Below are 21875 nucleotides of genomic sequence, written 5' to 3' on the forward strand. Positions count from 1 at the left end.
ACGTGGCTCTCTGATTCTGACTGAATGTGGCAATCACTTAGTTCGTAGGAAGCTGCTGTCTAAATACTAGAGAGGGCGGGCATTACCAATGTGCAAAATCACTTGTTTTTACCTCTTCACGTTTGTTTTCCTGTCTGTTTCCAAGTGCTAATTTTCTTTTTCTCCTCAGCAGGAGAAGCAAAGTGTGAAGGGCAAAAGGATGGATTATTTTTCTACGGCATATAGTTTTTTTAGAGCACTTTAGCAATGCTGCTCCCCAGCCTTGAGTTCCTATACAGGTCCAAACTTTTCTGTCCAATATAATCAAGGAACACTAGCTGGCCACAGCTAGTGGCAGCAGCAGCTTTCCAAGCTATCTCCGGTTAGATCTGTCCGAAGGATCTCAGAGGGGGACTGAAGGTGTTTCCCACTGGAGAGGCAGGACTGTGGCAGCCAGCAGTACTTGTGTGTGGAAGCAGAGGGTGGCTTCTCTCAGACTGAAAACTCAAAGTGGTCCGGGAGGTTCTGTTTTGGTCAGATGTGCCTTGAGAGGCTGCAGCTCCTGGCCATGCTGCCTGCCATTTACCTCTCTGTCTCCTGGCTGGGATCACCTGCCTGCAAGATAGCTTTCCCTTCACCAGAATAGCAGCATTTTGAAAAGCAATGCCAAATTCTTTGTGTGGGTGCAGCTCACCAGTAGTACTGACTGTTTAGCTCCTTCATGGTAGTAAAAAATACAGACACTATTGGACTGGGAATAAGATAGCTAAAGCTTTGCAGAGAAGTTTTTCACTCTGTGGGGAGCAAATTACATTTAGCTGCAACAACCACCCTTGAATCTGCTGAATTGATCCCAGCCGGTGCACTTGAATTTAAATCTTATTAAAAATATTTCTCTATATGAGGTTTTAGGAATAGGGTGATGAGAAGTCTGAAGAAATGTTGTGCAGAAATGGTTGTTAGGTTTAACATAGCTGAGTTACTTGGTTGTTCGTAAGCTAACCTATTTCTAAACTGAGACTTCTAGAGAGAGGACGTGAAGAACACAACAGCGTGGAAAAGCAGCAAAAGCAGTTTTTGTTTCTCCTTAATCCTGCCCAGTTGTGTTGACACAGGTTGTCCCCTCTCACCAGAGACCTTGCCTTCCATCCTCTGGGGCTGGTTGTATCTCTTCGTAGATGTAGTCTAGGAAATGGAATCTGTATAACTCTTTCCCTGGTGGCAAAAGTGAATTCTTGTTCTTCCTCATTGCTCATTTTCATTGTAACTTTTACCAGCCTTTCGTTTGTATCAGTTTAATTATTTGGAGCTGTATGGTGAAGCAGACCTGTGAAAGGGTCTGTTTTATAGTAAAAACATTTCCAAAAAGGAGGCTGTGTTGGCAGACTGAACAGATAGCAGCTTCTAGCAGCCAGTAGGAAACCTGAAACTGCTTCTACCTAGTGGGGAAGCACATCCTTTAAATAAAAAATTCCACCCATTTCTGGAAAAGCGCAGTATGCTCTTTCTTCCAGCAAAGCTGAATTAACCAGCAGCTTACTTGCTTATGAAGATTTTTGTTCTGATCAGCAGATTTCATCTGGAAATGTTTTATTGGTCTGAATGACTTCTTGCAGATGATTCTTCTTTCCTCAGAACCAAAACCTGTTTGTTGTTCCTTTGACATTTTTAGAGTTTGCTCCAGGAAATATGATAGTGAATATTTGTGTCATTTGGGGGACAGGGAGAGAAATGAACTTTCTATTAATTTTGATCTTATTGTCAATGAATAGGCAGGAGAAATCACGATGGGAAATACTCCAGCAAGAGCAGCGGCTGATAGAAGAGAAGAATAAACGCAAAAAGGCACTCCTGGCCAAAGCTATTGCTGAGAGGTAAGGGGCTATGCTGCAGTGTGGGCTGAGGCTGAAGAAGGGATTACTTTTCATCTGCAAACAGTTGCATATCTTCTGTTTAAATCTCACTTTTTCCTCCTCTCTGTGCTCTGTATGTACTGCTCCACAAGTGAGCAGCTGTGATCTACATTTCCCTTTGATGACAAGTGCTGGCCAAGAAGCTGTGACTAAGCTTTTCACACTTCCAAAGCTGCAGCTCTGTGTGCAGAGGGAAAAGTTATTACACAATTCGAGAATTAGTTGAAGCCCTTGTGCCTGTCACACATGGGTGTGTTTGGAAGTTGGGTGCTCAGATGCTCTTTCCTGCTCTGTTCCTGATTTGTTTACACTGGATTTAAGAAAAGTTTATTTGATTCCTAACCTATGAAGGGAAACTGTAGCTATTTCTGTTTGGCCTTCTGACTCTTTCATACTAGTATTTGAAAAATGTTGAAGAGAGATGTAAGTTTAAGAAGGTACTGTTTTACCACTGGCTGATTAGAAATTTTAAAAAAAATCACATGTTCTCACAGTTCTTAGTTAGCTCTTGCTTTTCAAGTGACCAGACCTTAAGGTATTGTACAGTGTGGTCCACCAAAATAGTTTTAAGACTACAGGGAAGGCATGGTTTGTAGGGAGGGTTATTGGAGCAGCTGATGACACCGGATCAAGGAAGGAGATGTGAAGCTTTTGGACTCACGGTGCTCTCACAGGCACGTTATGTTCTGCCCATCAAAGCTCCTGGGTAGCACAGATGAACATAGCCAATACTGTGCAGAAGGTTCTCTTTGAGGTTCTGAAGATTTTGTTTTCCTTTGCCAGGTAGAGGTAGAACACAGGTACATTTGGTCTGAGTCACTGTAGGGCAGCAAACATGGGTGTGACCACCAGGCTGGTTTCTTCCCCCTGGAAGCAGAGCATGTGGAGAGCAAGGAGGACTTGGAAGGTGATAGCTAGGGAGTTAACACCTGACATGCAAAGGCCTTCTTCAGGCTCTAAGCAATACTATAGGGTGTCTGTTTCTTTCCACCTGCATCAGCTGATCTAATGAGAGATGGTGTCACTTGCTACAAATCTAGTCTTGCTTTCAAGTACCTGCTCTGGGGTGTAAAGCAGTGGCTGAAAAGCATGGTTTTGCTGGTGGTGACAAAAGACAGCGAAGTGACCTGGTGCAAAAGCTTTTTGAAAGTTACTTAGCTTGCTTTGGAGTGAAATCCATCAAAGCTTGCTCCCCTTAGCAACATTTAGTTTTCAGAATTCAGGAATGAGTAGGCTGAGTTGAAAAAGGTTACATGAGGCTTGATTGAAATCCTTTGTGTTTGATGTAAAACTTTCCATTGACTTCATTGGGATTTGGCTAGGCCTTTTGGGAATAATTTTACAAAATGGAAACCAAGCTTAGGTTAGGTGACTTTTTGGCCCCTACTAACTGGGCTTCTTTGAAAGGCGATATTTGCAGGGCTAAATACCCTTCCCCCTCTCACTCACCCCCACCCCCACCCCCCCAAGCCATTTCCTGTTTCCTTACACTGAGAACTACTTAGATACAGCAGCTTCTTGTGTGTTTCCACAGTGAAGAAACACAATCCATTTTAGGCACTTTGATTACAGTCATTACGTAATTTTGCCATAGTCCTTTAATAGCAGGCATTTTAGATCCCTGTGGATATTAAAAAAGATCAAAAGTCTTAAACCATAAAGGAGAAACCATCTGAATAGCTCTTAAAGAAGTTAGTTGCTCTGCAAACGAAATGGGGTCCATTATGTCAAGAAGAGAGACTTGAAAAGAAAAAAAAAAAAGCATCTTCCTTTTGCAGATCCAAAAGAACTCAAGCTGAAACAGTGAAACTGAAAAGGATTCAGAAGGAGTTACAAGCTCTGGATGACATGGTATCTGCTGACATTGGCATCCTGCGGAACCGCATTGATCAGGCCAGCTTGGACTACTCCTATGCTCGGTAAGCGACGGACAGGGAGGAGGGAATAGCCCTCCCTGAGTGGAGGGAGAAAATGCTGTTTCCTGTCACCGAAGTAGTAATGGAGTTATGTCATTGTAATAATGTGTCGTTAAAGTGGTCACAGTCTGGGGGGCTTTCAAATCTTGAGGTAAAAGTGTGCTTTTCATTTACCAATTTTTCCCTTGGAATCTGGAAACTGAAGTAGGTTTTCTGACTGCAGACTGTGTGCTTTCCAGCTTCATGCTGTCACAAGACATACTTACTGCTTTAACTGTGCAGTTGTCCATAAGCCCTGCTTTATTGTTTCAAGGTTGTTTATTTCTTCTCAGGGGGAAAGAGGGGGGTTTTTCTAAGTCCTAAAATGAAAGTTCTTTTCAGGGAAACTTGCTTGTTGATGACAGCTCTGGTCCTGTTGGAATCAATGGGACCAATTAAGCTTAAAACATATAATACTGCTGAAGTACTTTTGGAACTGGGACCAAAAATTGAACGAAAAAGCAAGCCTTCACCCTTCACAATGTACCTTTAATCGCTCTGGTTGTGATGAGTTCCTTAAATGCCAGAAATTAATCGGAACACCCTATTAGTTGTGGGTAAACCACAACATCAGTAGATAAACATCAGCGTGTTTATATAGCCGTTTAATAAAATGGAAATGTTCAGTTGCGGTTTTTAGTTCACGATTCAATGTGTTAAACGTGTATTTCTCCTTATGGCTTCTGCTATACGTTGACCACAGGCCAATAAACATGGTAATTAGTCTTTAAAAAAATAGCAGCAGTAGCTAAAAAATAAGGATAATTTTTGTGTAATTATAATTTGAAGTATCTAAGATTAACTGTAATTTCAATAGCTGAGCGTGTATGAACACTGAATTTCATATCCTCAAGAGGAAAAACATTTCAATGTATTTTAGGTTTAAGTATGGTTTCTAAAACTATTAAATGCTGCTGGAAATTTCCTTACGAAAAATTTGGAATAATGTGTGTATTTGAAATGCTTAATGGCTAAAGAGCATATAACATAAATGGCTCTGACATTTGGAAAGCAGTATTTAATGAAGATAACAAAAGGGGATGCTGGTAGGATGAAGGGGATAATCTTTACAAAATAATGACTTTCATGAACTTAGTAAGTCTTGTTGTGAGGGAAGGATTTGGAAATGTGAGTTAGATATTTTCAGTGTTGTAGTTTTTATGCATTATGAGCCAAAGTTGATTTACTTTTGAGTGGTGTCTTTTTAAGCAATTTTTTTAGTTCTTGCCTCGTATTTTAGGGCTAAACCACAAATCATTTCAGTGGGTCAAAAAGTACATTATTAGATAGTCCTGAGCACATACATAGTTAGGGGCATTTGACAATTGCTGTAGAATGGAATTTTCATAAATGTGCTGTGAAGAATACGTGTGAATTCAGCCCGAAGCTTGAACTGTGCAGAAGTTTCCAGCACAGCATTAGTTTTCCCATTCCAGATGCCCGGTCCAGGTAAATCTTGATTTTCTTGTGAGGGAAGCATAAGTGGGCATCATCTGCCCACTGCAGACATAGCCTTTACAGCTGGGTCAAAGTTTTGTGATTATTATATAACGGAACATATTTGGGAAGGCTTTCCTGTGTCTTATTTCCTCCTGTATCCCTAAGCAAAGGATCTCTCCTATCTTTCTGTTGCTCTGTTTAACCAGATATTTGAGTCTGGTTTTATAAAACAGCTGGACTCTTTATTCAACCACCTTCCTAATACTAGTTTTATGAATGCTGTGTAAGGTACATCACGTAGGCATTTTGCAAAAGCCTTTGCATATTCCCTTTCCTGATGAGCAAGATTACATCTATCTTTCTATTAATTAAATCAGAATTAATATACAGATTCACTGAATGGAGCGGAAGATGCATCACTAGCGTGGACACCAACCATTAAAGTGCTAGATATCCTGATGTGTTAACCTCAATAAATATTTGGAATATTTCCTTTTTGCTATATTTGTCATGACAGGAAGTGCAAATTGGCAGGAGGTGTGTGTCAGGGGATGGTTACAATAAAATTCTACATCTGTTGCCACGCAAAAGTTGTGATCACTATTGATGTCATATGCTGTGTCAACCTGTGCTGGTCATGATTTTTTGAACATATATATGGGTGGCCAGAGGAGCACACTTCTAGACCGGATCCAAATGTAAATGTGTATAGCACCATTGTAGCATCTGTATCTGTTGGGTGGATCGTTGGATTAGTAAAAACACAAAACTGTTTTGCAGTGTTTCAGTTCACTGGATAGGTGTTCATTAGATGTGTGAGAACACTACAATTTCTGATGGTTTCTTTCTGCTGCTAGTGATGCATCTCTTAAAACAGGCAGTAAAAATGCTTGTTCGTGATTTAATCTGTACATTTCAGACAAGCAAATTAACTCTTGGAATACAGGAATAGTGGAGGCTAGTGTGTCAAGAGGAGATGATTTGATCAATTCACACTTATTTTCTTCCCTTTGACTAATGTAGCAGCATGTCATGAAATAGCTAGCATAATGCATTGCAGAGGACATTGCATTTCAGGGATGCTTAAAGTGTCTGTCCGTGTGTCAGATTGTAAAGTGCTTTGAGAACTAACCCAGTAGAAATGATGATGATTTTGCAGGAAGAGGTATGATAAGGCTGAGTCGGAGTACGTGGCAGCCAAGCTGGACCTCCAACACAAGACTGAGATTAAGGAGCACCTCACTGAGCACCTGTGCACGATCATACAGCAGAACGAACTTCGCAAGGCCAGGAAGCTGGAGGAATTAATGCAGCAGCTGGAAGTGGAGGCAGATGAGGAAAATCTGGAACTTGAGATTGAGGTGGAGCGGATGCTGCAGCAGCAGGAGGTAGAAGCAGGGAGACAAGCCAAACAGTCACACAGTCATGCTGGGACAGCTAAGGAAAACCCCACTCCCAGTGTTATGGCGTGGGAGAGTGAGCATGCTAACCGTGCTGTCACTTCTGCTATTTCTGAACAGTCAGTTCAATCTGAAAACTCTTGTACCAAATCCCTCTCCAATATGGACAGCCAAACTCAAGCAGTAAATATGACTCCAGGAAACTCCCCAGCTTGTTCTGATACATGACTACTATATTCACATAAGCCAGCCGGTTATGGATGATATGCTCTCTGCGGGCTTGTGTTCTTATGTTATATCTGGGTTTCTGCCATGCCAGTAATATCCACTTCATTTCTCTTTTCTTTTAATATTGTTTTCAAATTTTAGAGACTCTTTTTTCACAGGATTCTCATTTGGGGTTCACCATCTGTCTTCATCATTCTGGTCTAAGTTCATGTTCTAATGCCCAGCTTTTCATGGGGCTTTGTACCTTCCTGAAACAGGATACTTGGAAGCGAATAGTAGGGTTTTTTCCAAAGGCTTTCAGCGTATTGATATCACAGGTACCTGTTCCAAGCAGCATGCAAGAGACGCATCTACAGGAGGAAACATCGCAACTTATTCTGCTTCTGAACACATTCTGTCTGATAGCAACTCCAATAGGATGTTTGTCTTCCTTTGTATCCATAAGGGATTAGTTTTCAACGGTTTTTAATCCTGTGAAACCCAAGTGCTTATTTCAGTTATCTTCATAGCTGATACTCTTTCCTGTACCTGATTTAAAGGAAATTCACATATTGAGGCAAATCGCAAAATCAGTTGTAATATTTCCTATTTGTCACTTTGCCTATTTCTTTCAGATCATGCTGAATCACACAAAGCTATATATTGATAACATTATTACCTATGGAATCACAGCAGCTATGATTTAACAAAAATGACGGGTTACAGTTCAGGGCATTGCAGAATGTATGACACAGAAGTAGAACCACAAAAAAGAGACTGTGTTACAATTAAAGCTGTTCTATTACAAACATTTTTCTCTGTCATTGTTGCCTCAAAGTTCCAATAATTATCCAGGAATCTTGTAATGAGTAATCCCCACCGTATATTGGAAGTAAGTCCATTTTCATATAATATTCAATGCATTTTCTTGCCTGAAGAGTGGGTTTTTACCCCACAAGAAGTTCAGCTGTTTTGCTCTGTTGCTGTTGAAAGTCTTTAAAAAGCTATTCCAGGTGGAGAAAGTCTTGGGAATTAAAACAGAGGACATAGGAAAACCTCCCATAGACCAATACAGCCGCAAACCGTGGGGACAGTGTTCATAGCTATCCACTTTGTAACAGAGGAAGGCTGCTTTCATTGTGGAAATGGTTTCTGTAATACCTGACCTGAGCATGTCAGTCAGACTTTATCAATGAGTTACTGAATGACACCATCAAGTATATAAATGGGACAGTGATTGTCTCAATGGCTTTAGTATGGAAAATCATGTCACTACATTTCATTTTTATTCTATTAATAAATCAGTGCCTCTTCTACACAGTGTGTTTACTTTCAGTTGTGATAATTGATACTAATACACATATCCAAGACACTTTTTCCACAGGAGGTCATGAATGACAATGTCAGATATGTCCTTTGGCAACTTTCCACTGTGTGAAAGTAAAACCTTGAAAAAAGCTGTTCCAAAATACAAAAACTTATGAAGCAAAGACATGGCAGGATACAGCTTGGCAGGAATCTTTTCAACTAGCCATGGTGCAAGGCAGTGGTGAAAAGTCTGTACTGGTGCTTCCCATATGCAGGAGAAAGAGGGATAGATCTGTTTCCTAGAGAAGCCACTCATAATCAGGGCTAACTGAAGTTAGACAAGTCCAAAGTAACATTAGAGATACCTATGAAGCATTGATCTGTTATTGCTGATACACTGCATTCCCTTTTATTTTGCTGGAAGACTTGGCCTAAAAGCTGAAGACTTGATTGTATTGTGAGAAAATTGTGACTGACTGCCTTTCCTCTGTCTGCAGTTGTGGAACAGCTTGTAGCAGCTTGATAATGGTTTTTAAAACTGGATACCAGTAAGTGCAATAATAATTTAATTGTACCATTCCTCTTTCCATCCTCTGCAGCTGCCCCCAGTTGCTCCTCAAGAGAATCTAAGTCCTAGTGGATATGTCTGTTCCTCATTACAGTTGTATTCAGCTCATCAGGGGACATACAGAAGAGCATCTGACAGAAGAGTTGAATTGTAATGGTATTTACAGGAAGCGCATGCATACCATTTTGCATATAATTTGTGGTTCTCTAGTAGTCTAAAATGTGCTTGAAATAGTCCTACTGATTGCACCTTGTTGTTATGGATAAGATTATTGTTTGACCTCCTCAAACCAAAAAAGGCAAAAAATTGTAAGTCCGAAGATCTTTCTGACAACTACTTAAGAATATGAGTTTCCTAGAAGGGAATAAGTTTATATCCAATGAAATTACTTAAAGCTGAAAAATTCTCATGTGCCATCTGATAGTGCTGGCACTGTTTCTGCCTGACAGTTAAGATGCTGTTCTTAGAATCAGCAGTTTCTGTTCTCTTACAAGTCCCTCATCAAAGTTCTGGCCAGTTCTATCTGTCTTTAACTTCTGAGCTTGCAAAACGAACTGGCTGGAAGCCACATGAAACAGCCATAAGAAATAACAATAGGCAGTCTAGCATTTGGTTGCTCTCTCTAGACAGGGACCTCAAGAGTTAAATTGTTTGATCTGAGTTATGAAGCTTTTCTCTGACGTGTGATATAAACCAATACCATGGTGTCAGTTCCACTTTGGAAGTTCGCAAATGTTTTGATGGGTGCCAGTATGCCGATTTAACATTCCCCCTGTGCCGGAGCCAAGCAGTCCAGTCATAATTGTAACAACATGTGTGCTGGTCAGAAATGCCAGGAGGTGATTTTGGTGCAACAAAAGGGTTGGGGTTTTTTTTGTCCTTGTTTTTCCTTTAAGCAAAGAGAACAGTTGGAATTGGGGCTCTTCAAGCAAAAGCAATTTCTACCTTTGTAGTAGTCCATGCATCTTATACTGTTTGGCTCTGCTGTCACTGGAGTGCATTGAAAGCAGGTGCACTGTCCACTCAGCTAGCGTGTTGTATCTTCAGAAAAATAGAACTAAAAGTTCAGCATAAGTCAGGAATGGGTTGGGTAAGCAGATTTTTAAGTGAAGGCCTCTCGCAGGTAGAGCTTCTAATCTGAAGCATGCTGAGGTTGAACACCCATGGCAGGGAAAATAGAGCAACGCGTGATATCTGACAGTAACACTGCAGAGCTCATCACAGGGGACATGCGTTCTACTGTGGCAATGTGGCCATTTTTGTGTTGGGCCACCTCATTTCCATTATGAGAAGTGGAAAACACCGATGTATAAAACTGTGAAAATGTTACAAAGCACAATATAATTGCCGATGTTGCAGTTTGGCCAGGATGTCAGGATTAACACTCCTTCCTCTGTCAAGAAATGTTTAAATGAGCACAGATGGTCATGGCTCAGCCTGGAGTTCCCATGGATGTCTAGCGCGTGGTGTAAAACACTTGGACAATCCCCAATCTGATTGTATATCCAGCCAGCTGAAGTTGGGTTCTCAAGAGGTTTCAGCTTAGGGTAGCTGTCTGGGGAGAGACTCGAGTTCTCTGTCAGCCATTCTTCTTAATACCTTCAGCGATGCAGTGGAGTCTTCCCTTTGAGCCTGTATCCCATCTAAACAGAATGATGAAAAAGTAGTAAGAGTGAAAACTAGTGACTGGCATAGTGTTTGGGAGTACTGTGTTTCCTGACCAGCTTTATTAAGAACATAGAATCATAGAATCATTAAGGTTGGAAAAGACCTCTAAGATCATCAAGTACAACTGTCAACCCAACACTACCACATCTCTTAAACCATGCCCTAAAGTGCCACATCTACATGTCTTTTAAATACCTCCAGGGATGGTGACTCTACCACCTCTCTGGGCAGCCTGTTCCAATGTCTGACCACTCTTTCAGTGAAGAAATTTTTCCTAATATCCAATCTAAACCTCCCCTGATGCAGCTTGAAGCTGTTTCCTCTTGTTCTGTTGCTAGTGACCTAGCAACATACTAAAAAAGATTGCATATGGGAAAGTTACCCTATTCTGGTGAAATTCTGGAGCCAGAGAAAGGGGCAGAGCACTATTGAATTGCCTCCCATACTGGGATTCACTCTGTTCTGCATTTTCTGCTTAGGACAGTAGGATCTATAGATTTTCTGTTCCAAACACCCTTTTCTCAAGGGTCAAACTTGGATGAAAACCCCTGTGATATGAATTGTCCAAACCTGGGGCCTGGTATTTAGCCAGATGCCCCTTGTGTGGGATCTATGAACAGCTGTTGGTCCTGGACTGAGTTTGGTACTTCCATGTGATTCTATGTGGGCATATGGTCTTGGGCATCTTCTATGCTCTGCTCTTGTGCATGCCATAGCTATGTATAATGGTTCATGCAGTTGCTGAGAGCTAGATAAAATTTTTCTGCAGGCTGGATCCAACCTAGAAATTGTATGTTCAACACTTTGGTATTATATCATGGTTCCTTTTCTAATTCTGTGGATATAAGCAGGTGTGGTGTGCAAGGGACAAAGGGTTTTGCCCGTGGCAATGCAAGCAGGGTGTAGAGATGTAGGCTGGTATAATAGAAACCACATGCTTGTTAAGTGCCCTATTTAGACTTGTCTGCATGGTCCTATTAAAACGAGTGTTGGCTCCTTTGATGGGGCACGAGACTGGTTTCCTTCATCATTTCCCCTGATTTATGTCCCAGCAGCAAACTTGTACGTCAGTGGGGAAAGACCAAGTAACTAGAGAAGTTAGCCAAGCCTCACCCCCTCGTCATGATAGGACATCAGATCCTTCAAATCCTTGCCTTTGGCAGCCTGTTAGTTACAGGGTTTAAATCATGGCTTTTAAGACACAGGTACAGACACTAAAAAGCTTGGGCCTTTCTGAATTAGGGCCTGGATTGTGTAGTTAGAGTCATTTTCTCAATTAGCTAAACATAAATCAGTATAACGAGGCACTTGAGAGCACTGGGCAGGTTTAATACCTTGCCTCTCCTGCCTCTGTCCATACCACTCCCACCTGCTTGTTTGGCTGATCAGCCAGTGATTTTATTTTTCCACGCTGCTAGAGCTGAGCAGTGAGTTTTAATGTCTGAACTGGTTTTCACACCTGGCACATGTGTGCAAGTGGTGAGAACTGGGAGAAATTGCTCTTATGAGATAAGTAAAGCAGCCCTTGCGCATGGCAGAAATCTGGCAGTCTCAGCACCCTGTGCCACACCATCCTTCTGATGATGGGGACAGTGTCCTATTGAATAGGCAGTGGTGGGTGGTGGCATGAGTGCAAAAAGTCTAGCGGTAGCAGGGATGTCATTCGGTGTGATATTGGACTGGAAAGCATGTGTGGGGGCCAGGCGCTGTATTTGTACTCTAGAGCTGGGTAGCCAACCCATGACACCCTTTTCTAGGGCTACACCATGTAAGGGCTGTGCTGTTTTCTGGAGACTGCTGGATAATTGAGATGCGACAAGTTGCTCTGTATGCCCAGTTCAGCCCAGTCCTCTGTTGGAGTGCTGGGATCCATTTGAGTGGGCAGCAAGTGAAAAGCTTGGAGGTTCCTCATACCCCAAGAGCTGGAGTAACCTATTTTGTGCCTTTTGATCCCTTTGGAGTGGATATAAATCATCCAACATGAAAGCTCCAGTGCTAGGGACATCTCCTTAGTCTCTTGCCTCTTGAAGAATGGGGAATGATGTGGAAAGATGGCTGAATGAAGGAACAGAATCACTGTTCACCCAGACCATGTTCACCACGGCTGAAGCCATGGCACTCCCTGAGTCTGGTTTCGAGGGTTGGAGCTGAGTAAGACAAAAACACCCAAACCAACGTTAATTACTCTGTGGGTAATAAAAGTGAAACATGAGTCATAAATAAATCCCTTAATGATGGGCCTCCTTAACTTCCCCTATGCAGGGTTTCTTCCTTTTCTCTGAAGCAGTTGGCAGTGCTGGTGAGGTATCTGAACATATGATCATCTGGTATGATCCTCTCATGTTCTTGTTATCACTGCTGAATCTGACCCCTCAAATGTCTCTCTTGACATTCCTTTTATCTGCAGTGAGTAGTAATGGGTCTTTGTTCTGGTTTGCGGGCATTCCCTGATGATGCAGGGCCAAACTGAGCCCAAGATCTGTCTGCTTGTTTGTTGGGAAGGCATTGCTCTGAACAAACTGTGGCTCACTCTCAAACTGTGACAGGTTTATAACAGAACAGCAGCAGTCAAGGTCTCACTGACAGGCATCAGAAGCAGCTCCAAATGCGTAATTGCTGACCTCATGTTGCTTCTGCAGTAGTACCTGGAAGTCCTGCAGGAGACCCGTTGAGTTATTTCACATACACTGTTTTGTCCTTCAAAGAGCCATTAAAGGAGGAGGTGAACAAAGGGTAGAGTCACGCCATGAACTTGAAACTTAGCAATGTCATAAGGCATCTTGCTAGGAATTGATATCAAGTGAGGCCCTGGCTGTACTACAGTCAGAAGGTCCAGCAACAACAGAAATAGAAACCCTTTAGCTGCCTACCATGTAGCTAAAGGGCAGCTGATGTTCTTGACCATTGCCTCCACATGGCTGTGGACCACCGTGTCCCCAGGAGAGCTGAAGGGATGGAGAGCCCTGGAAGTCATTCCGAGACAGCAGATAACTTCAATTCATTTGGTGTGACTCCTTCACTAAAGGATGGAACTATTTGTCCTGCAGATGGTGTCTCAGCAAGCCATGTTATCTTGCTGCCTTCCTTTCTCCATGTGGAAGGGTAACCCTTTGCACTACCAAAGCCTTAGGAGGTCATGAGCCATCAGCCCAGCAAGGGTACCACAGTAGAAGTGTTTGTCAGCTGTGTATGGTATGGCTGAAGAGTCACAAATTTACTATCCCTCAGATTGTTAGTTTGGGCAACAAACTCTATAAACTCACTGGAGACCCATGGTGTGAGCCTGTGCTGAAATCTGGGCTGAGTATACTCGCTGTCTGCAGTGTGAGCTAGGTAGAGTGAAGCAGGTGTGTCTTTGCAGGCTCGAGTCACTTTTCCCATTCCAGTGTAGACAAATCCTCTGTCCCAAGGAAGGGTTAATGCATTTCAGACATCATCTTCTTCAAGTTTCGCAATTTGGATCCCAATTAAGTTTCTGAACATCACCTGAAACCCTGCATCATGTCTTTGGGTAGTTCTGTAGCTGTTTAGGTGATGACTCTTGTTGCTGATTGTCTGTATTTCATTGTCTGTAGCGTTCGTGGTGTCCTAAAGGTTGTGTCTCTGGCTTCACTATCGTGTAAGCTGCAGCTGGTCCCACATTTTGGTGGTTAGCTTCATGGCAGACAGGATAATACTGTTTGGCATAAGGATGTGCTCATAAAGAACCAGGTCCATTCCAGCATTTTTCTAACATGCCTCTCTGATCCTCCAAGAAGAACATCTTGCAGCTGTTTTAAAAAGACATGCCTGGTGCCCTGCAGGATTTTCTTCTTGATTACAGATCTTTCTTTTCCTGTCTGCTAAAGTACCAATTGTTTCCTTTTCTGCGTTCCTCAAATCAAAATGTTTAGCAATGGACCTTTCTCCGTAACATCCCACCACATCCCCTAACTACTGTGGAGTGTTCATCAGCCATACTGACATTAACCAGTTCTGCAGGAAACCAGCACTGCCAAGCAGGCAGGCTCCCGCTCCTGGACTTGCTCAGCATATCTGGTATTGTCAGTGACAGTCCCTGTGATGCCCTCACTGGCAGAACCTGAGAAGCTACTTTCCTTGGCCTGGCAGTTGCACCAGTCATGCTCGGACACTCATGGTGCTCCCTTCAGGCCTTGACATCCACAAAGCTAAATCTGCTTTTCATAGTGGGGGAGCGACAATTTGCTTTTCAAGGCCTAGTCCACCTCTTCTGTCCCAGCTGCCCACAACACTGGAGTCTTTCATTACTCAAACCCTCCCAAGCCACCAATATGTTTTCTCCTTCTGCCCTTCAACAAGTTTCCTTTCCTCCTTCCAGCAACTGTCAAAAAACTTTCTGGAGCCATCTTTCCTGCAGGCTAGGCAAATAACCAGGGCTCCTTAGAGCCATCAGGTGGAGCAGAAGGTGGGTGAGCACAGGGTGATCCTGGAAATGCTTTGATTCACAGAATTAAAACTCAGTAGGATTAAACTCACAGCCAGTTTCAGAAGCCCAGGTCCCTGCTCTTCTTCCCACTTCTCACAGGCTTTGAGCTTAACCACGTTCACCATTACACTTTAAATGCTTACACTCAGAAATCTCTGCTTTCACCTACCATGTCTGCCACCCTAGAGGTGGCTGTTTTGAGTTGGTCACCGCTGGAGAGGTGACAGATGATAATCCATCTGGGCATTCCTGGAGAGAGCCAGAGGGAGACTTCCTGATGGGGGCGAGGCTGGGGGAAGGCATTTGGGATGGCTGCCATCCACAAACACATCAAAGGTGCGAATGGCTTTTATCAAGAGGCAGTAAAACTTTAATCCAAAGCCCACTTTAATGTATTTGCTACATATTTAAAAGGGAACTGATTTCAGAAATGCTTTTGAGAGTTTTAAAAATTCTCCTGGACCTGTGTCTTACAACTCTCCATTCTGGAAACCTGATGCTTTTGTTTCTGGGAACCCAGATGTTCAGGACTCATGACTGAGGGAAGAATGAGAACTGAAACCATTTCTAAACCTCTTCTGAAACATGGGCACAAATAGTTTTTTTTCTAGCTCTAAACCTCTCTTAAAGTCTGGGTTTTTTTAATCACAGACCACGCTTACAGCAAATACCATCTCCTCAATCAGAAAGTGAGACATCTTCCCATTAAGTTGTCAAAAATCCCTCATTTCCAGCTCAGTAAGGCTGCAAGGAACTGGCCTTTTGACGTGCTGGGGTGTTTGCCTCTAGTCTGGAGCTTTAGGCTGGTCCTGTTTTGCTGGAAGAAATTTACCTTTAGTATGGAAGACAGGAGCAATCGCTGGCAAGATCAGAAGAGCTGTAGCCTGTCTCATTTTCTTTCTTTTTTTCTTTTACTGCAGGAGTGTTTAAACATCACTGCTTTCATTTGGAAAGGGCGAGTGACTCAGCAAGTGTTGAGAGAATGTGGTTACATAAAACCATATTTTTAATACAACTGACAGACTGTCTTGAGAGCTAAGTGTTTTTTGACAGTTTTTATGCACCTGTTAATTCAAAGCTCTTAACATGTGCCAGTTAAAAAGAGCCAGGCACTAAAACATCCACCCGGTGGACAGCAGGGACTCAGCTGCACACCAGAGCACAGGGAATCCGTGCAAGGTAGAAACTTGGCTTCTCTTACAGGACCAACTGGTACACAACTAATTCAACTCAGAGCTTTTGTTTCCCAGTCCTCCTTGGCCTTGAAGATTCCTGCTTCTGCTTTGTACCTGAAGAACAGATGACATTTCTTTGGGTTTCTTCTCTTTGCTATTCTCAGCTTTTGTAGTTATCAGAAAGAAAAGATGCTAAACAACCTGTCAGGGCTACGTCCTTAAAAGGCATGCACTGACAGTACCTCCCCAGGCTCCTCTGCTTCTCTAAAATTTTCCTTCCTCTCCACCCCTTTGGCATTACCAAACTCGCAATTTAGAGATTTTCATAGGGTCATTTTAAACCTCTCACAGATCTTCCCTCTGCCTTCTAGGGCTTCCTGCCCATGCCCTATATGCTCACATCTCATCTCCACAGAGTTTTGGCTGGCTGTCCACACTGTGGGTCACCTGGTGGCCTCATCCCTGTGGAGAAAAGCTTGAAAACTCAGCACCACATAGCATAAAGGCTCAAAAACCCAGAAGGCAGAGACAAGTATATGAAAGCTTGAGAATTTTAAATACTTGCAGGTGCTGACGCAGGAGTTTCTGTGGTAGAAATGAGCATCTAACCCTGAAACAAGACACCACTCATTTTTTTGTGCAAGCCATAGGTATTTACGACTGTGCATTTGGGGTATTTTTTTGTGTAAGGTGGGGTTACTATGCCACTGCCACTTTCCTGCTCTATAAACTTAGTCAAGATTAGTCAAGCTCTCATTGCCTTCAGGAGATGGGGCTGTGGCATCTCTAGACCTTTCCTTGGTCTCAAGGCCAAGAGGCATGATGACAGTCTCTAGTGTTAAGGCCAAAGCTTTGGGCTTTGAGGAATCAGGGCACAGCAGAGAGGTGTGTGAAGGCCAGGAACAATTGTCCTGTTGGAGAGGAAGGGCAAATGGCCTGGGGTTCAATTGCATGCCAGGCCTGTTGGGGTGTTTAAGGTAAGCTGTGTAAACATTCTGAAGCGGAGGTGAATCCAACACTGCTATCCTAGCTGGGTTACAAGTGGGCAGCAGGTTTGCCTGTGGCAATGGGGGTACCAGGAGTTGGCCCTCACCCCAGCTGAAGGGGAAGGTGCTCTCAGAGGCCACAAGAGTATAGATTTGGAGGACGAGGGTGCCTTGGTACATCCTGCATGTTGAGCCCTAGCAGAGGAGGTCACTGCAAGGTGGTCAGTGGAGCTAATGGGGCTTGGAGGGCATGTGTGATGTCTATAGCCGAAGGTGGGAGAAAGCCCTGCTAGGGCCTAGCCTTGAGCACAGAAGGTGTGCTGGATGTGCGTGCTATATGATGTAGAGCCTCAGGTTAGTGGAGTCTTGCCTCAAATTACAGCTCCACTAGCCTGGACAGTTGCCTGTAAGTGGGCTCTATTGGCAAGAGCAGATCAAGGGCTGCTTGTCTTATACACTGCTCAGAGCTGATGCCTGGTACCCTTCTGCTGGGTGGTTTTCTGTAGTGGTGCTGAACTTCAATGTTCTTTCTTGCATCTCTACTAAGAGGCATAAATCCCTTTCCCTACAGGCTCCATTTGTAGGCCTGATTGCTTGAGAGTGGGAAAACTCATAATGAATAATTTGTCAGGATGGTATTAGTATCTCTGAATGCTTCACGTGAGCTTGAACTCACGTGAGGGTTTTTTTAAGCAGTAAACACTAGATGAGGGCTTGTCAGGGCAATAGATGGGGCTAGGATTCCACATCATTAACAGTCAGTTTGTGCATTGCAAAATCACCTGGCAGGACAAATATGATCCAGATCAGTTGTGTGCACACTGTTGCTTTGTGTTGAATTAGCTAAAACATGCTATATAGTGTTTATATTGGCTTCGTGTTTTACATTGGCTGGAGGAAGACATATGATACCCCATCTGGCATGAATTCTGTTGGACTAAAGTTACCCCATAACAATTCAGAGGATAAATTTGACTAGCCAGAGTGGTATACACTGCATCAGTGTTTTGCTGCATGGGGTCACAGCAGTTTTGATCCAGTCCTGGGTACCCTCAAACAAAACTTTCTGTCTCAGTAGTGCTTAACTGTGCAGGTATGTGTGATGCTCATGAGGATGTTTCCCTGAAGAAATGTGAGCTCCACTCCTGCTGAAAGGTTGTATTAGCGTTACTTCTTAGATTGTTACTTCAGTAGCTGTTGTGTGTAGACTTGACCTGTAGACTGTGTCTTTTCAGAGTGCACCTTCCAAGCAAGGTTAAGGTGCAGGTAGAATGAGCCCTGGGTCTGGAATGATAGAACTGGAAAGGATCTCAAGATGTCCTCTAACTCATAGCCGCAACCAAGTCCACCCTGTATGTCTTGACAGATAGTTGTCCAATAGTTTCTGCACCCTGCTGTGATGGAGAATCTGTCTCTCAGCAGTAGAAGTTTACCCCAAGGTCTAACTGGAACTCCACTGCTGCAGTTTAAACGAGGGTCTTCTTGCCCCATTAACTGTCTTTGAAGAGAATGTTTTTTCCTCTTCCCAAGGCACAGCCCTTTCTCTGTGTTACCCTTTAAAGCATTTGCACAGCAGGCTCTGCAGTGAGACAGGGAGTGAAGTATGCGTGGTGGGAAGCATCCAAAACTTGCTCAGATCTGCACTGAGTTTCCAACACTAATCGAGCCATCTGTGACTCATCTTCATGCTTGTGTGTCAACTCATGGAGATATCCTCAGAGCAAGCAAAGCACTGGATTACTGCATGCTCACATGGACAACACCACCAGGTTTCATGGTTGTTGTCCTCATGAGGGGACAGAGCTATGATGCAAGATAAGTTAATAAAAGTATGGTTGTTGTTTACAGCTATATTCAAACTCTGAAACATGCTCAGTTTGCAACTACAAGAAAGTGATAAGAGTCCTAATCCTCGCAGAAAGCCTAACTACTTTTGAAAACAAGTTGTCTCTTTCCATCTGATTTGAATTTGAGAGAACCGCTCCATGTCCCAAAGCTGAATGATTTTATCACCTCTTTGCCAGCCAGAGTACATGATGACAGATTTTTTTATCAAACTAAAGATTAACTTTGCTGAGAGATCTCCCAGTTTTCACCCATCTGAGAAGCCCTGATGTTTCCTTAAAATCCCGTCACCCTTTCGCTGCAAAGGTGGCTTGCTCTGAGTGCAAAACAGCTCTCTAAGGCTGGAAAGCAAAGGGAGGCTGCAACACAGGCTCCAGTTCAAGCTTGGAGGTGGGAGCTTCTTTCATTAAGCTCAAATAAGATGTGTAATTTTTATTGTTTTTTTTAAAGAGTGTGCTAACAGCATTCAGTTAGAAGCAGTGTTCATGGGGTAAAATGTGTAAACCTCATTTAGGATGCTAAAACACTTATATTAATTGTATTGCTTCAAAATGAGCAGAGTGAAATGAAATGGGCCTTTTTTCTGCCATGCTCTTCTTTGGAGAACTTCCTGAAACGCCCTTCCTTGGGTCAGTGATTGTGCACCATCTTACAGCCAAAAAGTGCTTGGCAGAAAGGCAATGAGAATGTGACCTTAAACTTCAGACGGCAGCAAAGTACTTGAATGCCGATGCACTCTTCCCAGCTGCTGCTGGCAAATAAATTTGCAGGGCAGATGCAATAGCTAATCTATCTTGGACAACCGTTTTCTTTTCCACAGCCATGTGCAGTAATGAAAATGGCAATTTCCAGTGATACTTTCTGCCCAAGAGTAGATCTGTTGCAGACTTCACATCCCCTCACTTAAGGTATCTCTTGAGTCCAAACTCTCTAAAATCAAGTGACGTGTTCAGAGTATGGCTTGTCCTAAGGATCTTGGGCTGGATTTTCTCACTGTCAGCTATAGAGGGATCCTGATGAGTGACTCAGATCTGGAGGGGACTTCAGCACAATAGGAATTGCGTGGTCTAGAAGAAAATTGAGTAGCCAGAGCTGTACTAGTATACTCCTTAGGGTTTCTGGCCAGCCATGTCCTGGGGTGAATGATTGTGACCTGGATGAATAAAGGATGCTTTGTACTGTGGTCAAATTCAGATACCTGGGGGAAGGGACCAGGGAATGAAGCAATTCTGTTTGCTTTGAACAAAGACAGTCTTAAAAAAGGGGGGGAAAAAAAGATAAAATAAACCAGAAATATTGAGTCAACCTAGGACATGGTGTTTGACCTGAAACACAATGTTCCATTTTACAGTTTAATTTCATTTTTTCTAAAGTCAGGTTTTTCAATAAAACCTCCAAAAGGCTCATTTCAGAAACACCTACATGAAGTCAACCTCTTTGCTTTGAAAACACTTTGGAATGAAATGTTTTGAAGTCTAAAAAAGAGCCTCCTGTATTAGGCTTGTTGGTTTTGTTTGTTTTTTTGGCAAAAGGTGCTTGTCAAATTCAGCCCAACTTTGTGAATGGTTTATGTCCCTCTGAAATTAAACTCTGGTCAAAGTTACTGTTCACTGCACAAATTGACCCGCTGTATCTATGAATCCACCGAGGGCAAAAGGGAGTCTGTGATTCAACCCGGAGCTGTTCCACCTCCTTGGAACCAGGGAGGAGAACCCACAGTGTTTTCATAAAGGAAGCGATTCAGCTCTCAGTAATCAAAACCCAGGTCCTGCTTCCTTTCCAAGGGCATCTGGAGTCCCCTTGCTGCAAGTGGCCAAAATTCCCATTGTCTCCACGAGGAGTTAAAGCACGTCCTGCCACCAAATGAAGAAAATAGAAGAGCATGGCAAGAAATGGCCTGAACCCTTGCTATTTATCTGCTTACAAGAAAAAACATGAGCACGAGACATGAGGTTTCTTTTCAGGCACTTTCTAATGACTCAGACGATCCAACAAAATAAATGAGAGCAGCCAGGAGAGCGCTCTGCTCCGAAAGGGCAGAGAAATATTTGCCAATGCAGCAGCTCTGCAAATGTGTGAGGCTGTTAAGCTCCTAATCCCATGTCTTATTTTTATGAATTTTCACACTAGTGGGATAGAATGAACGTTGAACCCAAAGACATTAATTACTTGGGTCCTTTTTTTGAGAGGAATTTCGATGGAGTGTAACGTTTTAAATTACAAGGTGTGAAATAAACTCTACAAAACTTACAGCTTTAGTGGAGGAACTCCAAAATCAAATAAAAATGCAAAACCACTGATGAAGTCCAATTTACTGTAAAATGCCCAGGATCATGGTGTTCCAGTAATTTTTTTTTTCCCTACATACTTTGGTTAAAATAATTTATATCCGCTGCAGTGTTTATGTACCTTAAGCTTTATTTATTAAAGGATATGTATATTTCAAGCCTGGTTTTAATGAGACATGCTGAAATCTGTAAGGTACAGTGCGACTTTTGTTCTAATCAGCACTAAATCTCGTCTCTTTACTTTTTCTGTGTTGAAAACATTCATGTTGGACGGAAAGGGCCGTGTGTGTATGTGCGTGTATATAAATTTCAGATATGTATAAATATATATGTAAAGTAATAAGCAAAATTTATTTATCTTTTTCGATCGTCAGGGCAAATACTCCGTCATTGTTCAGTCTGAGCACTTAAAATCACAGATGGATTTTATCCTTATTCTTAGAATGGGACAATTACTTCTTTTTTTAGGGAAATTATTTATTTGCCAAAGATGGTGCTTTAGGTTGGCTGAAATTGTTTGTGAATTCACATCATCTTGACGAACTGTTCTGGCAAAGGAAGAAAAAGAAATCCAAGAGTTTTGGCTTTGTTTTCCTATGAAATGTTTTGAGATTTCATTTTGAAACAACACCCTTAAACTAAAGTTAACATCAACTGAAAAATACTTTGGAAGTCTAGAAACTTCTTAAAATTGGG

General features: G+C 42.6%; 1 protein-coding gene across 7 annotated transcripts in view; it reads left to right on the forward strand.

Moving 5' to 3' along the window:
- GORAB (golgin, RAB6 interacting) overlaps window positions 1-21875 on the forward strand; it is a 33139-nt gene that overhangs the window by 2214 nt on the left and 9050 nt on the right. For 2 of the 7 annotated variants that reach the window (XM_075097040.1, XM_075097041.1), the window contains exons 3-5: window positions 1752-1853; window positions 3671-3811; window positions 8802-21528. In XM_075097040.1, the coding sequence (XP_074953141.1) occupies window positions 1752-1853; window positions 3671-3811; window positions 8802-8832 (274 nt within the window). In that variant the 3' untranslated portion in view covers window positions 8833-21528. Of the gene's footprint in view, window positions 1-1751; window positions 1854-3670; window positions 3816-6446; window positions 8211-8801; window positions 21529-21875 lie in introns of those variants that run through there. The other 5 variants (XM_075097036.1, XM_075097037.1, XM_075097038.1 and 2 more) reach the window with 4 other exon arrangements.

Source organism: Phalacrocorax aristotelis, chromosome 6 (genome assembly GCF_949628215.1).
Source record: "Phalacrocorax aristotelis chromosome 6, bGulAri2.1, whole genome shotgun sequence".
Taxonomy (NCBI): domain Eukaryota; kingdom Metazoa; phylum Chordata; class Aves; order Suliformes; family Phalacrocoracidae; genus Phalacrocorax; species Phalacrocorax aristotelis.